The 22,996-nt window shown below is 44.0% G+C and overlaps 1 protein-coding gene across 1 annotated transcript in view; it reads left to right on the top strand.

The window, feature by feature from the left end:
- Nucleotides 1-22,996, top strand: part of ALK (ALK receptor tyrosine kinase) — a 690,171-nt gene that overhangs the window by 540,581 nt on the left and 126,594 nt on the right. The window contains exon 6 of the mRNA XM_066623272.1: nucleotides 19,867-19,998. Within this exon, the coding sequence (XP_066479369.1) occupies nucleotides 19,867-19,998 (132 nt within the window). The remainder of the gene's footprint in view (nucleotides 1-19,866; nucleotides 19,999-22,996) is intronic.

The following is a 22,996-nucleotide window of genomic DNA, read 5'->3' as shown; positions in this document are numbered from 1 at the left end:
TGTGTGTGTGTGTTCTGGTTATTTGCATCCTACTATACCTGGGCAACAAACAAACTATAACTGGACAACAAGCCCCATGTCCTAAGCCTCTTATCCCAGCCCTATCCTTAACCCTACCTTTTCATTTAAAAAATAAAAAAGTACATCTAATATAAATATAGACGCCTTGCATGCCCCAATGTGTGGTAGAAAGACAAGGAAGAAATTCTTTGGATGAATGAATGAATATTGGGACACAAACGTCCAGAGCACTAAAAGAGGGGACGTAAATGTTCAGTACCGGAATGCAGTAGCTCAGGATACAGTTGTCCAGATGCAATGGTCCTGTCACTGAAGTGAGTACCAAACAAGGAATGGCTGAACAGGCACTCTGGATCTGCCCGTGTTCTGTCAGCAACTACATAGTGTAGCGTAAGTTCCAGCAGCATAGCAGGCCCATAGGATTCAGCCATTAAGTGAGAAACAACTCTTTAAGATTATCATGTTGGGGATCTTGGTCCAATTGTGTGATCATATACTTTCTTGCATTGTGTTTTTATCAATGTGAATATGCACTCCTGCATTTGGTAAGCAGTGAGGAAAAAGAAACATGAACTGAAAATTGCAGGGAACAGCACATGCGCTGTGGTCTGAACAAAATCCAGAAATCAGAAAACTTGGCAAAGAGTTACTTAATTCAGAATACTATCATTCAGGGAGAAATTTGGACAGGAAGAATGTTTGCATTATCAGAGCAGCTAAAACCATTGCAGAGGTTTTACATAACCAATGAGGAGTTATGACTACCTTTTCTAGCTACACAGTGCTCATGTGACAGCCAGTGATATCAGCAGAGGTGGGGCAAGCAGAGATGACAAAGAGAGGCATAGTCAGGTCACAGCAACACCAGTGATCCATCATGTGGTTAGTTCTTTGTTAGTTGTACAAGATAAAATGTCTTGCCAGTTTCAAAAGATCACAGTGTAAACCACACCAAGTCACTACTTCCTCCCTGTTGGCTCTCCTAAGGTGAATTTCCTGTTCCACATCATCCAACCATCAACATCATCAAAGTGATCAGGATAAAAACCTGCAGTGGTGAAGATACAGGATATTTGATGAACTCCTGGAAGATGATCATCACATGAAATGTGTGATTCATATGCCGTATTTTCCCAGTGTGCAGGGCAAGGGTTGAGGTGTGACAGAACAAGTTTCCCCAGATCTGTAATCTGTGTAAGTGGTTTATAATATATGCTGGAGGGGTTCCTTACTTCCAATGAAGAACTCTCTTCCTGCTGCTGATTGCTGTTAATTCAGCAATGTGTTGTTAGGAGTTGTTCATTGATTACTAAGCAAATCACAGAAGAAAATGACACATTTTATGGGTACCCTAGCAGAAAACAGGAAAATCAGCCTCATTTCTGTACAAGATTAATAGGGAAGAACATTCCAAGGTAGTTTGTTACAGTCTGACAGTTATTTTTGTGTTTGTTTTTTCCTTTGGAACAATGAAGATAAATATTAATCCAATATCAACTTTTATAATTGAAAAAGGGGGAGTGTGAAATATCCAGCAGTCTTATGCTCTAAATCTTGGTTTAATTACAGATTTAAGGAAGCTCTCTGCTGTGTACTGTAATACCATGCGGCTGCCATCCACCCTGTATCAGAGTACTGCCTTAAGATGCTTTGAATGTTGGGCAGCACAATCCTAACTTGTGCTGGCACAAGCAGGTTGGCAGGCCTTCGCTGTATCCAGTGCAAGTTTCAGGCTGGCTGAGGCTCAGCCCGAGGCAAAGGGAAAAAATTTCCTTTACCCTGGGGAGAGCCACAGTGAACCCAGTGGGTCTATTCAGATCTGCGCCACCCTCCCTCCCCACACCTTCCCAGAACCCTGTACTGGGTGAGCCTGACTGGGGCGGGCTTACCTTCGATCGGTGCAGTGGAGGCTGGATGCAGCTTCGGTGGATGCAGCCCAGCTGACTCCTAAGGAGGCGCAAAAGTGCTTTGCAGCGCATTTGTGACCCTCCTGAGCCGGCACAGGGGACTTGCACTGGCCCAGGGCGCAGTTAGGATTGCGCCCTTAGTGGTTCACTAAAGTACAGTTTTAGTAATACAGCGCTTTAGAAGGACTGTATGCTGTAGATATGCATCCAGGTTCCAAATTCTTAAGATGTTCAAAATGGCTTTTTTAAAGCTAACCACTTTGAGACATTTAGTTTTAAAGCTTTTAAAAAAGCTAACCACTTTGAGACATTTAGAACAGAGCTACAGAAGCATCAGGATCCTCGTCTTATCAACTCATACAGCTCTACATTTGCAGGACTGTTTCTATTTTCCAGCCATCTGTGGATGCTCGGTGATGATACCACATGCCATCACCGAACTTCCAGGTTGCCAAGCTCCGTGCTGTGCAGCTTAGCGGTAACCCTGGCAGGACCAGTTCAGAATGGGGCAAAGCTAATTTTAAATGCTGAACAAAAATTCAGAAGGATTTTGGCTCCAATTGAAATAGCTGATCATTTCCCAATGGGGAAGGATTTGTTTCCACCACCACCCCACCAATTTAAAAATGCTACACAATGACTAAAAAGACCTTGGTTCTTTCTATCTGCCAGCAATTACCCATACCCTTGTCACTCACCAGGTTCTCTGTTTAAATCCCAGCCTACCTTTTCTCCTAATGATTCTGAGTGATTGGTTTGAACAGCTCCCCCTTGTGGCTTGACCATACCTAATTAATCTTCTATATGGTTTTCACAATTTAAAGTCTTCCAGACTTGCGCTTATTAGAACAATTTTGGCCCTCAAGATAGCATCTGTTCATATCTGTGATTTTCTTTACCTTATGAAAATCTACTTGTAATTATACATTAATGCATGCAGAGTCTGTAAGTATGCCCAAAGGACAGAGTAGAAATCTAGGGATTTCTGGATGATACTGAATAATTATCTGGATCATTTTAATTTGATTTCTGATCCAGTTTGGGAAAGATTTACTTCTTTGATGCCCTGGTGGACAGTCTACTCTGAAAGCTAGACAAACAGTTCATCCCTTTTGGTTTTGCTGGCCTTTTAGCAGCTTGTACTACCATCAACCATGGTGTTGTCTAACTCAGCAGTTCTCAAACTTTTCAGTCTATAGGGCCCTTTACATTCCTAAACAAGAGTTTCAGAAAGCTCTGCCAGTGCATGCGTGGAGTCTTGGGGAGCCCCAGAGGGCTGGCACATGCACAAAGTGGTGTAGTGCCAAACAGATGGCGGCCACTTATGGTGTGCTCATGGGGTCCTTGAAGGGGTCTCAGGAAGCCCCAGGAAAGCTTTGAGTAGCTCTGGTCTAAGCTTTCTAGACAGGCTGACTGGGATGGGTCTTGATGATTCTGAGTTTACTGTGGTTCCAATCCTTCCTAGAGGATTGGCTGTAGAAGGTGGTGCTGTGGGATTGCTGCTTGATGTCATGCCAGTTAGCTCATACTGTTCTGCAGGAGCCCATTCTGTTCCCCATACTGTTTAACATTGACATGAAACCACTGGTAGAAATTGTATGGAGATTTGGAGTTCAATGTCATTAATACACTGATGATGCTGTGTTCTGAGTCTCAATGTGGGGAGGCCATGGAGCCTCTCTGGTGGGTAATGGTCTGGATATGGTCTGACAAACTGAAGCATAAACTGCACGAGATCGAAGTGCCGCCCTATTCTTCACTAGTCAGATTCGTTTGGGACACCACATTTTAAGAAGGATGTTAATAAACTGGAATGGTTCAGAGGAGGGCAACGAAGATGATGAGAGGGTCTGGAAACCACGTCCTATGAGAAAGAGATAACAGAGCTTGGTTAGCCTAGAGGACTAAGGGAAGATAAGATGGTCATCTTCAAGTATCTAAAGGGCTTTCACTCAGAGCAGTGGTGTAGATAGAGGATGTGGGGGCGGACAAAACCAGGGACACCACTAGTGGCCAAAATTGTGGAAACCTTGGTATTTGTGAATAATAGCATCATATTATATATCATTGGATAGGTAATTTAATGTTTGATGTCATTAAACATTGATAATCATTCAGGAAATGTGCAGCAAGCAAGGGGTCCGCACAGCAGCTCAGATTCCTTAGTGGGAATATTGATGGTGAGGTCTGCTCTATTGCTGCTCCTGGGCTTCATAATTTCCTGCTCTGAGTGATCCATCTGGCTCCCTCCTTGATGGCATTTTGGCACAAAGTGAAGACTGTGTTGATCTGGCAGGACTTTGGCAATCTGGATGTTTGATTTGATTTTGCTTGGCTCTTTTTATTTTTCTGCTTCCTCTTAACTGTTTTTGTTTCTTGTTTTTCATGGTTTTTCATATTTGATGTCAGCTGCGGGCCTTGGACACTTCCAGTGTGAAGGGGAAAGACACGGTATAAATGTTTGAAGTGGGAGCAGTTGAAATAATAATACACCACACTATTTATTTATCAGTTCTATTTTGTTCTTGCTCTTCCTCCAAGAATCCCAGGGTGTAATTCCTTTCAAACTTCAGGAATAGGCTGAAACCAAAAAAAAGATCTGGTATGAGCTTAGGCTAGTTTTATGTGCTCTGAAAATTCTTTTTTTTTCTGCGTGTTGAAGAGCTCAGTGAAAGTCAGGAGCCAGCATATCTACAGACTACGGATACAAATATCCAATAAATAGATACCACCTCTCTCCATTCCCTGCCTCTGTAACTCACTCTGCAGAGCATGAAGCCCAATCTCATCAGCTTAAAACAAAAAGCGCTTCGGTGGAAGTGTAATTAGCCCCTATGGTGACATTGTGCATTAGCATGCAGTGAGAATAGCATTTTAATTCTACTGGTACACAAGTAGCCGTCGGAAATAGCTGTTCATGAAGCTTTGCCTCTTGAGCCCTCCCTGCAGCCTTTCCAAACAAAGGCATATTTCTGCAATATTTAATTAATTAAGGTGTCTCGCTACCTGGCACTGTGCTTTAGTTTGCATTGCCTTGACCAAAATGTGGCATTAAAAAGATAACCTGGATCCTAGAAACCCATAATCTGGTAATTAAAAGTGAAGCCTTTCTTGATCCTCCTTGTATCTCTGGAGGAATTCATTACTGTGGTTCAATTTCATTTGTTCCGTTTTGTTGTCGGCATCCAGGTGTCTCTGAATCAGAGGTGTTTAAAGACTGAACACAAAGAGATTTTATTGGTTCTATTAAACATGGTGCTTAGAGTGACTTGGGAGTTAAGGCTCTTGTTTTTTCTATTACTGGATTGTGCTGTTGACTTGCTAGGTGACCTTCAGCATACTTTTAATTTTTTTTTTTAATCACTCTGTGCTTCCCAGTCTTCAAATCTTTTCAAGGGGGAGGGAGATGAAAGTAGCTTTGGGTAACTGGAAGCAAAGAGTTATGAGTGATATGCCCTGAACACTAGGAAGATCTTACACCATTACCAGAAGGAGAGCAAGCCGGACTGTTTGAGCAGACATCACATTTTGCTACATTTTCCTGGCACTTGGGTAGCTTGTTCTTTACTAGATTCTTTCCTTTAATTCAGGGGTCTCCAAACCCTGGCCCAGGGGCCAGATGCGGCCCGTAGTGGGCCTCTATCTAACCCACGGCCAGCCTCTTGTCCCCTGAAAGCCTCTGGCCCACTTGACTGAACATGACCAGAGCTGTGCTCTGATTGCATCTGGAAGGGTGTTCTGAGGGGGTGGAGAGGCTGGGTTAATGAGCCCACTCATTCATTTATTCATTCATCTAAGTTCCATCTCTAATTTATTTATTTAAATTTTATATTTAAATTTTCTTCCGGCCCTCAGCACTGCGCCAGATATTTCATGCGGCCCTCTGGTCAAAAAGTTTGGAGACCCCTGCTCTAATTGGTGGCTCTATGTTCAACGATTGATAGAAATTTGTAAATAAATGGTCCTCCAGGGAGCACAAATTTTTCATTTCTGAAATGGTATGAGATACATTATTGGATTCTGTGTCTTGCACAAAGCACAAAATCAATTCTGTAATATCCACCATCTTGTTGACTTTTTCTCATAAATTGCAGTGGGATGCTAGTCAAAGAATTTCAGTGTGGGCAAGACTACTCCTACCATTGATGACATGAGCAGAGAGTAGTGAGGGACATGCAGATATATACTGTACACACATCAAGTTATCTGTTGCTGGTGTCTCCTTTATGTCTTTTTTTGAGCCCAACCATACCCAGCTTCCCAGTGCTGATGCAGCTGTGCCAGGGTGTGTGCTGCATCATGCAGTGGAGGGGGGGCAATCACAGAGGCTTCCCTTGGCCTGCAGTGTGACTGCATCTGCACTAGAAAGTCAGATAGAATTGGGCCCTGAGTGAGTTCCTTTGGGACAGGGGAATCATTCTCATTTCTTTGCTGTATAAACCATTTTGTGGACTTTTTGGGTTGAAAAATGGTAAGTAAATGTTCTATAGTCATAATACTAATGTTGCTCATTACATGCAGATATACAACCAAAAGTATTTCCTGATTATTTTCCCCAGTCTGCTCCCTGTTTGCTAATTCAGTAGAATCCAGAGATGCACTGGTTTCCCACTAGGATCTTCTGGAATCCTGCCTAGGATCAAGAAATGAATCTGTCATTGGGACCCCAGGCAGTAGTTTGTTTCTTCTGTCAAGATGCAGCTTGAAGTGCCATTTGTTTAATGCTACTATTTAAATAATAATTTATAAGACTGCTAGCCAGCCAATCTACAGCTTAATGACTGCTACAATTTATACATTCCACAGGCTACATAAACAGGGTTGTAAATATAAAGGATGTCTCTCACAAATTTTTACTTTATAGTTTATTTGAAATCATTCATTCCTTCCTTGTCTGTTCTGCACAAGACAGGATCTGGGAGAAACTAAGCAGTGTTCATCTCCTGGGCTCCACTGAGCAAAAGCAATCGGGAGTGGAAAATGAAAACCCAAATTAAATGTCCATTTTTAATATAAAATAAATCATTCTAATTAAAAATTAATTAAAATCCCCAGCCTTTGCGCTTGAGTACAAATGTCTTTATTTGAACCTGCATAAATGAAAGCACAACAGCATTTGTGTTGCTCTTTCTTTGGTACTCAACAGCACTCTTTCTTTGGTACACATTTTGCCATCTAATCTTTTCCTCTGTCCAAATCACCCCTTTGGTGGGCATGCTCTGAATATGCAAGCAAGTGAGCAGAATAGCAATTTATCTGGTGACATAAACCTCCAATAACATACACAGTGTAGTTGCTGCTGCTTGTGTACACTGACCTATATAATGCAAGTGTGCATGTGTGTGTAATGCATATCTAAGCTCATTTAAGCTCCTTGTCAACTGTGATAAATGAGTGGACAAATGTAGTATGTTGTTTCACAGCAGTAGAGGGAAGAAATTTCCTGATGGCTGATTGAGAATGATGGTTTTTAAATGATTGCGATCAATGGCCATTGGGAGACTAAAATGCTCTGCAACCCAGGAGAGAAGTCTAGATAGCAAAGGAGGCTCTGAATTTTCCTGGTTCAGTGCACCCCAGTTAGTTAAAGTCTGTCTGCATGGGGATCTTTTCAGGAACCATTCAGCAGCATGTGAGCATACGAAGTTGCCACTGGAATCCTTTTTTGACGTACTGGAACAATGTGATGCTGGACGAAAACACAATACAAGAGATACCAGATTTATTTTAAGTTAATGCCAGTGTCCATCCCAGGAATGCTGGGAGGCCTTGCCACATCAGTGATGTGTCGGTCCCTTAGGTTGGCCACACTGTTTGCCTGTGGCCTGTTAGAGTTGCAACCCTTTGTCTGGTAAAGAGTTGTATGGAACCTTGGATGAGCAGGCACACAAAATAGCATACACCAGCAGAGTTCTTTGAATGCAGTGGTTATATTTCAGAGCAAGGGTTATCACAGGTAGAGTAATCAGTAAACAGTCCTAGTCAGCACGATGAGCAGTCAGTCAATAAACAACAAGTCCAAATCAGTTTTCCAAGATACACAGTCAAAGTTCATTCCATGGTCAGGAACAACATGTATATACTCACATCCAGCCTCCCAGGTTACTGGCAGCAGTTCAGTAGTCTCCTACTACACTCCTACTGCTGCACTGGAAGCTCAACAGACCAAACATTAAGTAGTTGGAGTGACCAATCAGTGTAGGCTAAGCCACACCCCGGGTGAGGCAGTCACAGGTGTTTGCTGATCCTGCTGACTCCAGCAATCTGCACCTGTTCCTGAACCACCTTGTTGGCTGTGTTTCTGCCTTATCCAGAACATAGACCTGACATGGCCCACTGGGTGGTACAGGTCAGTGGGTCATGAATATGCCCTGCAGGAGAGTGTTTGTCTGGTGCTAATGGGCCTCAGACATGGCTAGGAGAGAGGGTTTTTTTTCACTCTGGGTCCTTCTCTTGAGCCTGGGTTCTTTGTGACAGTCACTAGTGGCCTCTCAGTCTTAGACCATCACTTACCCATCTCCAGGCTTCCTCATTGGCCTGCACTTATATAAGGTTTATATAAGGTTTAGTGCATTTATATAAGGTTAGCTCCTTCTGCTGGGCCTGCACCTTCTGCCCACCTCCCTGATCCAAAAGGAGCCCTGTCCCATCTCCCTCCTTCCTGCCATTTTCCCTGTCCCATTTGCTGCCCTCCCCTGTAGCCAGTTCCAGGGGGGGAGGTCCCCCTGTGCAGCACTGCCTCAGTTGGCACAGTGACACGGTGCCACAGTGACAAGGCAAAAGGCAGTTGCCTCTGGGCCACTTAGTGTTCGTTGCAACCAGAAGCTGCTGTGGCCAGCTGTGTTGCCTGCAGTACTAGCTGAGGAGTGCCGTATGCCCAACGCCTCGCTGGCGAACACTCGGTGTGTCCTGCCTTGGGCATACCACAGCTCAGTCGACACAGCCAGGGCTGTGTCTACATCAGGACCTGGGGCCAGAAAGTGCTCTTTTGGGAGACCACATCACATGGAGTCAGGGATAGGTAAGGGCTCGTCTGGTCAGTCAGAAATAAACGAGGGTGGGTGTAATACATATAACCTGTCTAGCATCTGGCTTGTGGATGACAATTTGTGGTTGACAATTTTTCTTTTTAATAAATTTAAAACAAATGAAACTGCCTTATACCCAGTTCAACCTTTGGTCTGCCTAACACAGCACTGCTCTGACTGGCAGTATCTCTCCAAGGTGTTGGGCCAAGGCCTTTAGTATCACCTTCCACCTGATCCTTGAAGGTGGAAATTGAAGCTCAATATGTGGCCTTGGGAAAGTCAGTAAAAGTGACATTGCAAGAAATGAATCAAGGGAGCTCAATATTTTGATCATTTTCTTACTGATTGCCCCGATCCTAGAAATAAGGATCAGTCATGGTCCTATGCACAAGAGAATCAGGTTTGTAGTTGCCCTGATACCACCAGGCACCTCCTTCTCTGCCACCACGCCTTTCCCCAAGTCCAAGGCACCCTTCAACACTACCTTGAGATTGGGGAAGGCATTGGCAGTGATGCTAGACAGTGTTCCATGTTTTGTCAGAGCTACAGTGGAAGTACAGGCTCAGCAATCTTTGCAGGGACATGAAAATATGAAGAGCACTGCTGGATCAGGCCAAAGACCCATCTAGTCCAGCTTCCTGTATCTCACAATGGCCCACCAGACGCCCACTGCCCAATCCTGAACACTGTCACAAACGTGCCATAAGGCATGTTTGCGGGCCCTCACGCTGGATGGCCGCCAGAGCTCTGCCACTCGACAGTTGCACAGACCAGTGGGCAGCAGAGAGGTAAGTGGGGGGGCATGGGGGGAGGTAGGGTATGCGCCAGCAGTGAGCCGGCAACAGGACGCACCAGCAGTGAGCCAGCGTGTCAAGTTCTGAATTGGGCCCTAAAACACTTGGGAATGGTGGTTGATGGTCCTCCAAGACCCAGCAGAGTCTTTTTCCTCCACCAGGGCTACAATAGGCAGTACAAGCCTCAGCAGCTCCTGTGGAAACTACATTCTCTTCCTTGACCACTAGCCTTGGCTGTTTACGTTGCTGGATATCCTGCTGGGATTCTTGTAATCCCGCCTTTTGCCTGTGTTAGCAGCTGGCTGACCCATCCACACACACTCCTTCTGGCTGTCTATCTGCATCACTCCAAGAACCTCCAAAGATAATGGTGATGACAACTGTAATTTAGGGCACACATTTTTCACGCTCATGTCATTTGATCTCAGCCTCAGCCTCGGAGGGAAATTAGTTGTTTCTCCCACATACTTATCAGGCTCTACCTGTGGCTGCAACAGTTATGGAGGGAGGAAAGAAGACATCAATCTCTTTCCTCCCCACTTTTTACCTTCCACTTTTTCCCCCTCCCCAGCACTTGGAATGCTTCTATGGCAAGGTTGCAGGTGTCAGGCGTCCTGGGAAATGCTGCTTTCCCAAGGCTCCTCATTCTCACAATATTACCACAGCAGCTTGAGAGAGGAAAGAAGAGGTACCATGAGGAGAGGAAGAGGGGTCATCATAATAATGCTAGCTGCCTGCAGAGCAGAGTAGCCACAGGTTCCAGGAAAGGGGTGCTGCAGAGGTTGTCATTCATGTATTAACTCTGTGCAGCTTGTGAGTTCAGTTTCAGGGCAAGGGGCTCTGCTTATATCCAGCCTCAAGTCAAGCTTTGTTTGCATGAATCTGAGCTGACTAGATTCACGTAGCGGACCCTGCCTCAGATATGTAAAGTCTGGCTTCAACAGATCCATGACTAAAGGAACTGAAGAGATTGCTCATATCTTATAGAATGTTACAACAGGAAGGGACCTTGGTGGTTATCTACTCCAACCCCCTATTCAATGAGACAACTGCTTTGACATCCCTGACAGATGAATGTCCACCCTCTGCGTGGAAACCTCCAATGAGAGAGAGCCTTCAATTGCACAAGGCAGACTATTCCAGTGCCAAACAGCTCTGACACTGCCCAATCCTGAGCTACCTGGCGCCCAGAGGAGCAGCAGTGTCAAAATGGCTGCTGCTGCATGTTATGCATGCCAGGTAGTCACTGGTGTCTCCTTGGGAGGAGAACACATTCACCCCTTCCCCCAGATAAGGGCCCAGGCCCTGCAATGGGGCTACTCAAGTCTGCCCCGGCTATTATGCCACTGTAGAGTTTAGAGGTCCCATGTTGGGCTAGAAGTTTCTAGATCCGGAAACTCTGGTTCTGGAGTTTTTCCTCATGTTTAGCCTAAATTACTTCAACTCATTGGTGCTAGTCCTTCCCTTAGGAGCCACAGAGAGCAAGTCCTTCCTGTGTTCTGAGTGACAGCCCTTCAGATACTTGAAGGTGGCTACCATATCTGCCCTTCGCCTCCCAGCGAAACATACCAAGCTCTTCTTCTTTCTGTTCCTCCCAAGACTTGGTCTGCAGACCCCTCACCAACCTTGTTCCCCTCCTCTGAATCTGCTGTTTTGACCCTCTGCTCAGCTTCTTTTGGATTTCAGATAATAATAACAACAACAACAACAACTTTATTTATACCCCGCCCTTCTACCTAAAAGGGACCCAGGGCGGCTTACAACATGTTAAAAACAAATTAAAACATAATTTAACAAACAGATAAAAACATATTAAAAACACATTAACAGATACCATAAAACAGTAATCAGATAAAAAGTCAAATAGAAAGATCAGATCAGAATAGAAATAGAAAGATCAGATCTTTTTAGTGATGCTGTGACCCTGATCTAAGCACAAGGGCAACACTCAGCGAAACAGAGCCATTCTAAGCCAATAAAGAAAAGCTGACAGCAGTGCAGACTGCCCTGTTTGGAAACCCAAGCCCTTTATTAAAAAGCCTTCATGGGGGGGGGGGGGAGAAACCAGTTTCCCCTCCTGAATTGATTTGCAGTGTAAAATCATCTCGCAAAGAAATTGTGGTTGTTTTCCTACACGCTTCATTAATTTTAGTTTTGTCAGGCTATATAAATAAAAGTATCAAGCGCACATCTAATTGAATCACCAGTGATTCCCAGCTCCCTGCAGTACCAAGGAACATGATATAACTGTGTTGTTTAGCAAGGTTGGCTGAGTCAGGCAAGCAATGGCTCATTCTGCCAACGAGGTTCAACCACCACCTCTGTTTTTACCTTTTATTATACAAAAAAAGAAATTGGAGTTGTCAAGATGAGGGATTTGCAACCCTGATGTGCTACCAATGTGGCATCACTCAAACAAAGTTCCATGTAATGGGGGAGCATAGGGAGCCACACACTGCCAGTCAGAAGGAAAGAGCCAAAACACGGGAATTATGTCTATTAAACGTTGTGCTTTATCCAGAAGTGATATGAACATCATATACACGAGGTCTTTCTCCAGAATGGATGACTCCACCATTAGCTGTGACTTTGATATTGGTATTATCATAACGCGTTCCAGTTAGCGCTTAACATTTCAGCTTTTGCCGACTGGCATTCTGGATTTCTTGCAGAATTGAAAGCCTTTATCAACAGATCAGTGCATTTATTTAATCAACATTAAAATGTTTGGGGGGCTTAACTGGTGCAGCCTCCTGTGAAAATGTGTTCTGTGCTAATCAAATAGCTGGAAATCAGCTATGTCTGGCCTTTGATTTAGGCAACATTTTAAAGTGTGTGCGTGCATTTACACTCATACACAGTAATAGAAACAAGTGTATTTATTAAAATGTTTGATACTGCCTTTTTGTCTTTAGAAAAGTACTCAAAGCATTGCAACATAAAATGAAAATTAAAAATCAGGTAAAAATAAAATCACACCCAATAGCAAGAAGTCACAGAACAGTAAGCCAGAACAAACTCTGGGGCTGTAGTATGGAGTGACAAGAAATAACCATAAATTTTTGCCTGGCCCACAGGTGTATACATTTGGTCCCTGTTGTGTATATGCAACATTGGGCAGAAATGGCTTAAGGTTACTGTATTTTTCACTCCATAAGACGCACCTGACCATAAGACGCACCTATTTTTTAGAGGAGGAAAACAGGGAAAAAATTATTCTGAACCAAATAGTGTAATAAAATATTTAATAAACTATAACAGAATAACATTTGAACCATTCCCCCCTTCTTAGGGTTAATGGGATCATAAACTGGCATGAAGATCCCTCCCTTTATTAGGGTGAATGGGATCATAAACTGGCATGAAGATCCCTCCCTTTATTAGGGTGAATGGGATCATAAACTGGCATGAAGATCCCTCCCTTTATTAGGGTGAATGGGATCATAAACTGGAATGAAGATCCCCCCTTCATTAAGGTCCCCAACGTGCACTCTTTTTTGCAGTATTCGCTCCATAAGACGCACACACTTCCCCCCCCCCACTTTTTTTTTGGGGGGGGAGTGCGTCTTATGGAGCAAAAAATACGGTACTTCAGTGTGTATCTGCTTGGACAAATTCTTTTTTTCAAAAGTGAAAATCAGAAACACTGTATTGTGTCCAGTTTGCAGCAAATCTTGAGCATTATTTTGATCAATGCCCTATTTTTAGGTTATTTAGGGCACAAGCCTAACCAGGTCTACTCAGAAGTAAGTCCTATTTTGTTGAATGGGTCTTACTCTCAGGAAAGTTTGATTAGGATTGCAGCCTTAGGGGTATAACTAGTCTCCTGCAGAACAACGTCTCATAGAGTTTTGAATTATCATTGAGACAGACATTTCAAAATTCCCTTCTTGCCAGGCAGGCTCATCCTCCTTTCCCTCCATTAAAAAATTGACTTTACGTGTCCTATCCTATATCATCTACCTCTCCTATTTATTTTCTTACATGAAGGTGATCTACATACAGCTAACATAAGAACAGCCCCACTGGATCAGGCCATAGGCCCATCTAGTCCAGCTTGTGTATCTCACAGCAGCCCACCAAATGCCCCAGGGAGCAGAACCAGATAACAAGAGACCTCATCCTGGTGCCCTCCCTTGCATCTGGCCTTCTGACATAGCCCATTTCTAAAATCAGGAGGTTGCGCATACACATCATGGCTTGTACCCCGTAATGGATTTTTCCTCCAGAAACTTGTCCAATCCCTTTTTAAAGGCGTCCAGGCCAGATGCCGTCACCACATCCTGTGGCAAGGAGTTCCACAGACCAACCACACACTGTGTAAAGAAATATTTTCTCTTGTCTGTTCTAACTCTCCCAACACTCAATTTTAGTGGATGTCCCCTGGTTCTGGTGTTATGTGAGAGTGTAAAGAGCATCTCCCTATGCACTCTGTCCATCCCCTGCATAATTTTGCATGTCTCAATCATGTCCCCCCTCAGGCGTCTCTTTTCTAGGCTGAAGAGGCCCAAACGCCGTAGCCTTTCCTCGTAAGGAAGGTGCCCCAGCCCAGTAATAATCTTAGTCGCTCTCTTTTGCACCTAAAAATATACAGCAAAAAAAAGTGGCCCTTACATATAAAAATTGGTCACTTGTGTTTAATAAAGTGGCCCAAGTTCACAGGCAGGTATCTTCATGGGGGGGGGGGGAGGATCAATAGAATGCCAGATGCAAGGGAGTGGCAGCAAAAGGCAAGTATCCTGTGTACTCCCTGAGGCATCTGGTGGGCTGCTGTGAGATACAGGAAGCTGGAACTAGAAGGGACCAGGACCTGATTCAGGAGGGCTCTTCTTAAGTTCACATAGCAAGTTCACATAGAAAGGAGTGCAAACCTTTCTCACAGTTGGGTCGTTTGTCTCTCTCATATATACTTGCATCAGTTCTTTATCATTGTCTGCCTCGAAGCTCCAATAATTATAACCAGGAAGGCTATTGCAGATTTCAGTGGAGGAGTCAGGAGAGTAGAACTAATATAGTTTAATCAGATTAAACAATATTAGTTCCTAATCAGTAGATGTCTGCAAAGGGGGAGGGGGGTCCATTTCTCTGCCTGAACTTTGACCTGGAATTAGGGCTTGCTGGTGTAATTTTTGTTTAACATCAATCATGATTTGTGTGTGTGGGGATGAGCCTTTCCAGATATCACATTGCAGAGAGAATCTTTCTCTCTGTTTACATTCTCTCAAATACAATGACTGGGATCCACAGACCACAAACAGAGCTATGCTTGTTCAGCAGGACATTCGTGCCTTTGTCTTTCGGCTGTAGCCCACTGAAACCCCCTCCAGACTTGCATGAGATGTAATGTAGATTTGTGGGTAGGTCTAGGTGTGTGTGCTGTGTGGAATCAGCAGAAACAGACACACTCCCCACACACTTGTATGAGTGGAAGTGCTATCTACTTACCACTCTGGCTCTGAGACAATGCTTTCAGCTGAGCTGAAAACTCAGGTTCCAGACACCCAGCTGCTCAGGCGTCAAAGCCATTTTCACATGTTCATATCACACATAAAATGAGTGGGTGCAAGTGCAACAGGATTGTACCCACTTCCTCGTTCCTGACCTTCAGATGTTCTTCAACTCTGTGTGCGCATTGCAGTGTCTCTGATAGCAAAGGGAAACATAAGTGCATGCAACATGTATGTGCATAGCCTGTGTGTCTACAGGGATAGCATCAGTCAGTTCATTCCCCTCATCATACAAATATGTGAAAAGGGCTTGACTTAATCAAGTGTAGGGAAATGGAAGGATGTCAATGCATGTGTGAACCAGCTCTTATTGTAATCCATCACTTTAATCACAACTTCCTTTTCATTTTCTACTCTGTGTATGTGCTGTGCTGCGTCTTCACTGATATACTAGTGCTCTGATACAATTCTTCTGGGGTTTTCTGAAAGGCAGGCGTTAGAGTGTCAGGATGGGGGGGAGTGTAAAGTACCTAAAGAAGGGCAGAATCTATCAAACTCACGATTTTATTTTCTGCCTTTTGAGATAGCATAACAAAGAGGAAGCAGAAGATAAGTAAAATTAAAGCTATAAACATTATTTGAAGGTTTTTACTTTTACAACTCAATGGCGCCCATGGCTCACTCCCGGCATTTTCTATATGTTTTACTTTGTAGGGTTGTTTTGTTGTTGAAGGGATTTAGTAGTTATAATGAAAAGATACGGCATCGTTGACCAAACTCTGTTCACTCACATAAAAGAAAGAACAGGAAAAACTGTAATGCAAGCTGTGTGCTTTTACGGATTTCAAAACAATTAGTTGCCTCCATGGTGCAAGAATCAAAGGTGGGATTCCAGTTTAGGTTCAGACAGACTCTTTAGGTTCACACTGTTGCTTTCATGCACATACTGGAGTGGAGTGAATCTTTGTACAGAGGCCACATTCAGAATTTCACATTTCAGGGCCAACCTCTTCAGGGATCCGGGAGAAGGAAAGCGTTATCATTTGTTGCTTTTACATGGGACTCTCTGTGATCTCTAACAGCAACAGCAAAGCAGGTGCAATTTTGGAGTGGGTTTAAAAAATCAAGCATATTTCTCAGCACCTTTGATGTTCACTTCTTTGCTTTTTACCTGTTCCCATTGGGTCCCCCCCTCCCAACTGTTGATCAAATCCATACCTATTTAGCTTTAGCTAAAGTAGGCGTAGGAGACCAATCACTGGACTAGAGGAAGGGTCCCTACTTTCATAAATGGAAGAGTCAGAAATCTAGCTGTGAATATTGTTGAAGTTTATTCCTTTTCAAGGTAGAATTTTCATAACCCCAGTACTTAAATTAGTCATAAGCTGCGCAGGTAACCAAATGCATGAAGGTTACTCATGAGGAGACTGCACATCTGCTCTTGTGGGTTTAGTGCACCTCTGCTCAAGGTTTCGTGTTAGCACTGAGAGTATGAACACTTTCAAACTTGGTTGAGCTTTCAGTTCAATCACTTATAAAGGCTTCAGCTTTGGTGGGCATTCAATTGGAACACTTACTAAAGCGCAGCTCCATTTGGAGCTGAATAAAGGGGTGCCCATGCATTCCTCATTGGATCACGTCAAAGAAGGTCGAAACAGACTTCTGATCTACTAAACCAAATGCAGCCCAGCACCTTTGCATGTTTAGGCACCCTGGAACTCAGTAAACATCTTTTTTTCTGTCTGGGCAGGCCTACAAAAACAGGGAGGCTGTGATGCACCTGGCAGACAACAGTGCATATCTGGTGGGCAACACTCAGTTTGGTGGTTCACAAGCTGTACAAGAAACCCACTTATAATGCATCTTCCTACCATCTTTTCAGGCTGTCTCCAACTTGTCAATTTGTATTCAAGCACAGACTGTACAAAACACACAGGCGGTCCATCAGAGCACTCAGGCATGTAATTAGCTGTGTTTTCTTTAAAATACATAGAACCAATCCTTTCCCAATTAACACTTTGTGGAGTATTTTGTAGCTACCTGAAAGTGCTTATGCCATTCACAGTTGATGAGCTGCACATGTCTGTGGCCAAGTACACAACATCAAACGCAAAGTATTCCACTATTATCATAGAGGTGAAAGGAACCAAACAACTATCTGGTAGAGGAGCCACAGTTCTGTTGGAGAGCATGTGCTTTGCATGCAAATGTCCCCAGATTTGATCCCCACCATTTTCAATTAAAAGAATCAGGAAGCAGGTAATGGAAAAGACATCTGAGGACCCAATTCTATATGGGCCAAGTGCCGGTGCTGAGCTCCAACACTGGCGCTGGGTGTTGCAAATGTGTCATAAGGCCCAGAGAGGAGGGACTGGTGGCTTTAAGCCAGCGCCAGTTGGTGCCGAGTCCAGCACTGGCCGGACGCTACCCAGAGCAAGGTAAGAGTTCGGGATGGCCATAAGGGCCTTGGGGGCAAGAAAGGTGTTCTGAGGTGGGGGAATGACCAGCCCAGGATGGGGGAGGAAGTAATGTAGCCCTGCTCTGCCATATCCTATTCTCCATGTCTGGCTGCAAAGCCCGACATGAAGGTTCTCAAGTCTGCGCCAGAAAAATAGCCTGTCTCCCCTACCTCTCTGACCCACTACCTATGTTGCTGCTTCAGTCAGCCTCTGATCTTGCTGTCACTCGCTGAGAGCAAGAGGGACAAGGTTTCAGGGCAGAGGCAGTCTTTCCTCCAGCACTGCTGCTGCAATTGCTTACTAGAATCTGCAAAAGGAACAGCACAGCAATCCTGTTTTTGTTACAGTGGGCCCTCTGTATCTTTGGGGGATTGGTTAAATTACACCCTGTGGATGCCGAGTTTCCCAGATGCTGAAACCCCCAGGGAGGCAGGGTCACGGTGCCACAGTAACTTACCTGAAGATCGCACATGGCCTCTCAGTCTCCTCAGAAGACATCCTGGCATGACTGGAAGCCACTTCTGGTTCATGTCAGTGACTTCCATGCTCCCCCCCCCCCGCCATTCCTCAGAACACCTCTTGGATGCAACTGGAAGTCACCGACGCAAACTGGAAAAGGCTTCTGGTCGGGTCTGGATGGCCCTCTGAGGCACAGGCTCAGCATCCATGAATGCTCAAATCTGTGGATGCCATGCCGGCAGATAAGGAGGGCCTACTGGACTTGCATTGACAAATGAACAGGATTGTTTGTCCCTGCTTTCTTCTCTTTCTTGCTCATCTATCAAGAAGTTCAGATCCCACATTTGCTTCCTCTTACTATAGGTTCATTGCTGCCTCCTCCCTCTTGTTTCACTCAGTCCTGTTTAAAGAAAGAGGATGACTGCAGCATGCTGAGTAGGATTGGCAGGAGCAAGAGGGAGGAGGTGGTGCCAGCTGATGGTAAGAGAAGGGGGCCTCCACTGCACTCTGCCCCACTACTGCTCCTAGTTACATCATTTAAGAAGATGTTCATGTATGGCGGCTGTCCCCTCCAAAAAAAGTTCACCCAATGCCCAATTTTGGTTAATTAACACCCTCTTTTTATTTCCAGATAAAAGAGCTATGGTGTACAAAGGAACACAGAACTCCTTAACTATAGCAATTAACAATATTTATTGCTGCAAACACATTCCCTGTAATTCCTCTTGTCCAGAGGCTTTCCCTCCCCAAAACTCCACTTAACTTAGTGGGTAAAGGTCCAAAACTGCCAGTCCAAGTCCAATCCAGTCTCCAAAGCACAGTCCAGTCTTCCCAATCCAGCCTTCTGCAGCAGAGTCCCTACTCTGTGTCCTCTCCAGCAGAGAATCTCCTCCAGCAAGTTTCTGGCAGTCCTCTCTTCTGTGTCCTCCAGCAGAGTCCTGGCAGCCCCCTTCTCCTGTAGGTCTGGGTCAGGTCACCCTTAGTTAGGTTGCTCTTCTTGGTGAGGTCGCATCTGCCTCTGGGTCAGGGTAGCCTTTGGTCTGGGGCTTTGCTCCTGAAGCTGCCTTTTATCCTTGGATATCCCATTATCCAAATTGGAGCTCAGCTGTGAGCTGCCTCCTTAGCTCCTTGTTAAGTTCAATTTAGGCTCAGGTGAGCCATCTCTTCAGTCCATGTCCATTCAAAGTCCCATCAAGGTCAAATGAGGCTCAGGTGTCCATCAGAGTCTCCATTGGCCTTGATTGATTACAGCTGTGGAATCGCTGTGAACACCATATCATCTACCTGATGATCTTCTGATCTTCCATTACAGTGGCTCGGTGAGATTGGTGTTAAAACTGTAATTCCCATCAAGTCCAGATCACCAGCAAATGAAAATGAGGACTAGTAATTGTGATTGATATCTTCTTGGTTCACTTAGATGCACACAGAAAGCTATGGGTTATGCTTCTGATATTTTTGTGAGAGTGCGCATCAGTGCCCAATGTTATCAGCTTAGTAGCAAACTGGTGAAATATCATAGTTTACATAAGTGAACCTAGCACTATTTGCTCAAAAAACAGAGAATAGGATGGAGGAGAATGAATGTGAGCAGTTGACCTTCCTGAAATACAGTGCCATAGCAATTCCAAGGGGGCATAATTCCACTGGGGCAATCTGCTGCTTGAGGGTCACTGAAAATGAATTGGATGCGTGGCTGTTATACGTACTGGACAAAGAGCAATGGCAGGCTCTCTTTTACTTTTCTATAGGCACTCCCTCCAGCTCTAAAATGGCCCTGCAGAGTTCCTTCACCTGCTGGAATGGAACAATGATCAAGATGGGACAGGTGTGTGACTTCATCAGAGACTGCGCGGAGGGAGAAGATGAGGGACAGCTATGCAGTAAGTAATTTCAGAACGGAGGCTGCATAACATTCCTCTGCCTTAGACCAACATGAACTACCTAATGCATCTCGAGGCAATCAAAGAAAGCTGAATTTGGAGCTTAGAATGTTTTATAACCTTTTATAGAATCAGCACTCACTCCTCTCCCACTTGAACAAACCAGGGACACTAGTCCATCTGATGGAGTGGGAAAATTCCCAACTCAGATTTCACATGTGTTGTCTAAGTAGACCCAGGAGCATAGCAGCCATGAGTGGATCCAGAAAAGGAAAGATTCTTGGCCATCTAAAACAAATCCTTACTGCCAACAACCCATTGGCAGTCAGGATAATGTTTTATATCCCAGAGGAATGTGGGCAAAAAGTAAAGCTTGCTTTTGAAAATTCAGTTATCCAGGAAATATGCCTGTGGTCCATTTGGCTAGAAAGTCAAATTAGTTCCCCATGAGTGTGATCTGCAGTTTGTAGTTATCCCTTTTTATAGCAGGAGTACTTTAAGGTCTGGGCTTTTTGTTTGTTTGCTTGCTTGCTTGCTTACTTGTTTGCTTGTTTGTTTGAAGGATTTGTATCACAACTTTCCTCCTAAAATATAAGGTGCTCAAGGTGGTTTACAATAAAAAGCAATTAAAACCATAAGCATCAATACAAACTCAAAACAGCAGTAGCAGGGGTGCCAATACTACTAGGCACAGCATATATAAAATTACCAAGCATAAGAAGTTTTAAAATATATAAAATACAAACTGCGGAGACAAAACATATTCAAAATGGAAAAGTTTGAGGTCTTGCCTGAAGGCTAGCAGAGAAGGCATAATTCTTTGTTCTACCAGGAGGGAGTTCCATAGCAATGATGACATCAGGAGAAGGCTCTGTTCCTGGTCTCCAGCAGTCTGGCTTCTGCCAGAAGTGGCACACACTGCAGAGACCCCTCAGCTGACTTCAGGGCACAGATCGGTTCACATGGGAAGACCACTTCTGGAATGCATTTTGTGACACTGTAAAGTGCATTCTGCCATTGGAACACCACTTCTGATGGCGGCCTGCCTCCATAGGACTGAGCTGTAAATTGTATCTCTAGAACTAAAGTGCAACCTATAAATCGTAGGCAAATATGGATGGGAGGAAGAGACGGAAAACAGTCAATTCTATTGTGTGAATTAATGGGATGGGCAAGTTACAACTGGAGCTAATTGCACAGAACAGTGTTTCTCAAACTGTGGGTCGAGACCCACTTGGTGGGTTGTGAGCCAGTTTTAGGTGGGTCCCCATTCATTTCAATATTTTATTTTTAATATATTAGATTTGATGCTACCATGGCACATGACTGCATTTGGGGAAATGTTATAGACCTGTATGTTTAACAAGCTACTATGTATATTCTTTTAACAATAATAGTAAATGGGACTTACTCTTGCGTAAATGTGGGTAGGATTGCAGCCCTGGATTGTTAAAAACTTTCCTGCTTGATGATGTCACTTCCGGTCATGACATCACGTCCGGTGGGTCCTGTCAAATTCTCATTCTAAAAAGTGGGTCCCAGTGCTAAATGTGTGAGAACCACTGGCAGAGAACATTGGAGCTATGGAGCTAATTACATAGAACATTAGAGCTATGCACAGAAATTCTGTCCACAGACAAATAGTTCTCTTGAATAGTCTAGTCCTTGTCATGTTCAAGGGCTTGAACCCTTTTGAGGTCTGGAATGAAGGGGCGTGTATGTGAGAGAGTGAGAGAGAGAGAGAGAACAAATGGGCCTAGATCATCGCATGAAACAGAGCAGAAAACTTGAATTATGCAGCTGAAACACCATCAAAACTGGTGATTCAAGCATCACTCACTATATGTGGGAATGTGGATGTGTCTGGAATGAGTTTTAGGGAATGAGTTTTCATGGCATATCCTCGGAGTGAGACAGGAAATGAGTGGTGTGAGTTTTTGATGGAACATGAGCAGGTGACTGCAATGCACCGACAGTTCTATGGGGGCCATTTTACGAGTGAAAGCCTGTGATGAAAAAGAGCTGATTCATTCGAATTGTGCTGATAGATGTCAGCCAGCACAAAACTACCCACAAAGGAAATAGCAAGAGAACACTTGTATAATAATGCAATGCTCTTTCTTCGTGAGCTGGAAGTTTTGTTTTTTGTTTTTTTCCTCCTTAAATTGAGGATTTACTTGCACAGTCATGTTTAGATTATTTAAAGTGCTGGATATAATGCATAGACCAGACACTCTTTCTCTCTGTAAAAGTTTCATGACTAGCTTGCTGGATTTCCCCATCCTTTTCTCATAAGCCAGTAATGTACCTACAAAAAGCAAGTTTATCTACATCATGGAGAAACTGGAGGAAGTCCAGTGTCTTTCCTGTCCAAACTAGAATGCCCTAGTTAGGAAAAAGCAGTGGGGTGACCATATGAAGCTGCCTTTCCTCAAGGCAGCTTCAGGTCCATCTAGGTCAGTACTGCCTGCACAGATGGCAGCAGCAGTCTAGGGTTTCAAATGTACCTGGAGATGCCAGGAGTGAACTTAATCTCCGTGTTCAGGTCACTATCCACTTGCTTAGCAATAAACAACTGGTCCAACATGTGTCCCGTCACATGTGTCAGGGTCAAAATTTCCTGGGAAAGGTCCATAGTTGCCCTGATGACTATGAAATCCTGAGCTGGATCTGTACTATGGGCCCTATCATGGATATTGAAATCACCCAACACTAACCATGGAGAGGGCTCTGCTGCCCCATTTGTTGAACATTTTCTTCAAAGATCTGTCTGTCTGTCTGTCTGCCTTACTTCTAAAATGCATGACAGGATCCCTTAGCTATTGCATTAATATGATTAAGGAAGCAGTTGAAAGAATGTGACTTGTAAAATCATTTTGTGCACCAAGAAAAAAATGTTGCAACTAACTGGAAAAACTACCTTCAACTTCTGGGGTAGAGCATTGTTGGACTAGGATTTGGCAATGAGCACAAACATCAAAGACTATATTGGATACAA

The sequence above is a fragment of the Tiliqua scincoides genome, chromosome 1 (assembly GCF_035046505.1).
Source record: "Tiliqua scincoides isolate rTilSci1 chromosome 1, rTilSci1.hap2, whole genome shotgun sequence".
Classification (NCBI taxonomy): Eukaryota; Metazoa; Chordata; class Lepidosauria; order Squamata; family Scincidae; genus Tiliqua; species Tiliqua scincoides.
The sequence above is the reverse complement of the archived record's forward strand: the minus strand, read 5'-3'. Positions and strand labels throughout refer to the sequence as shown.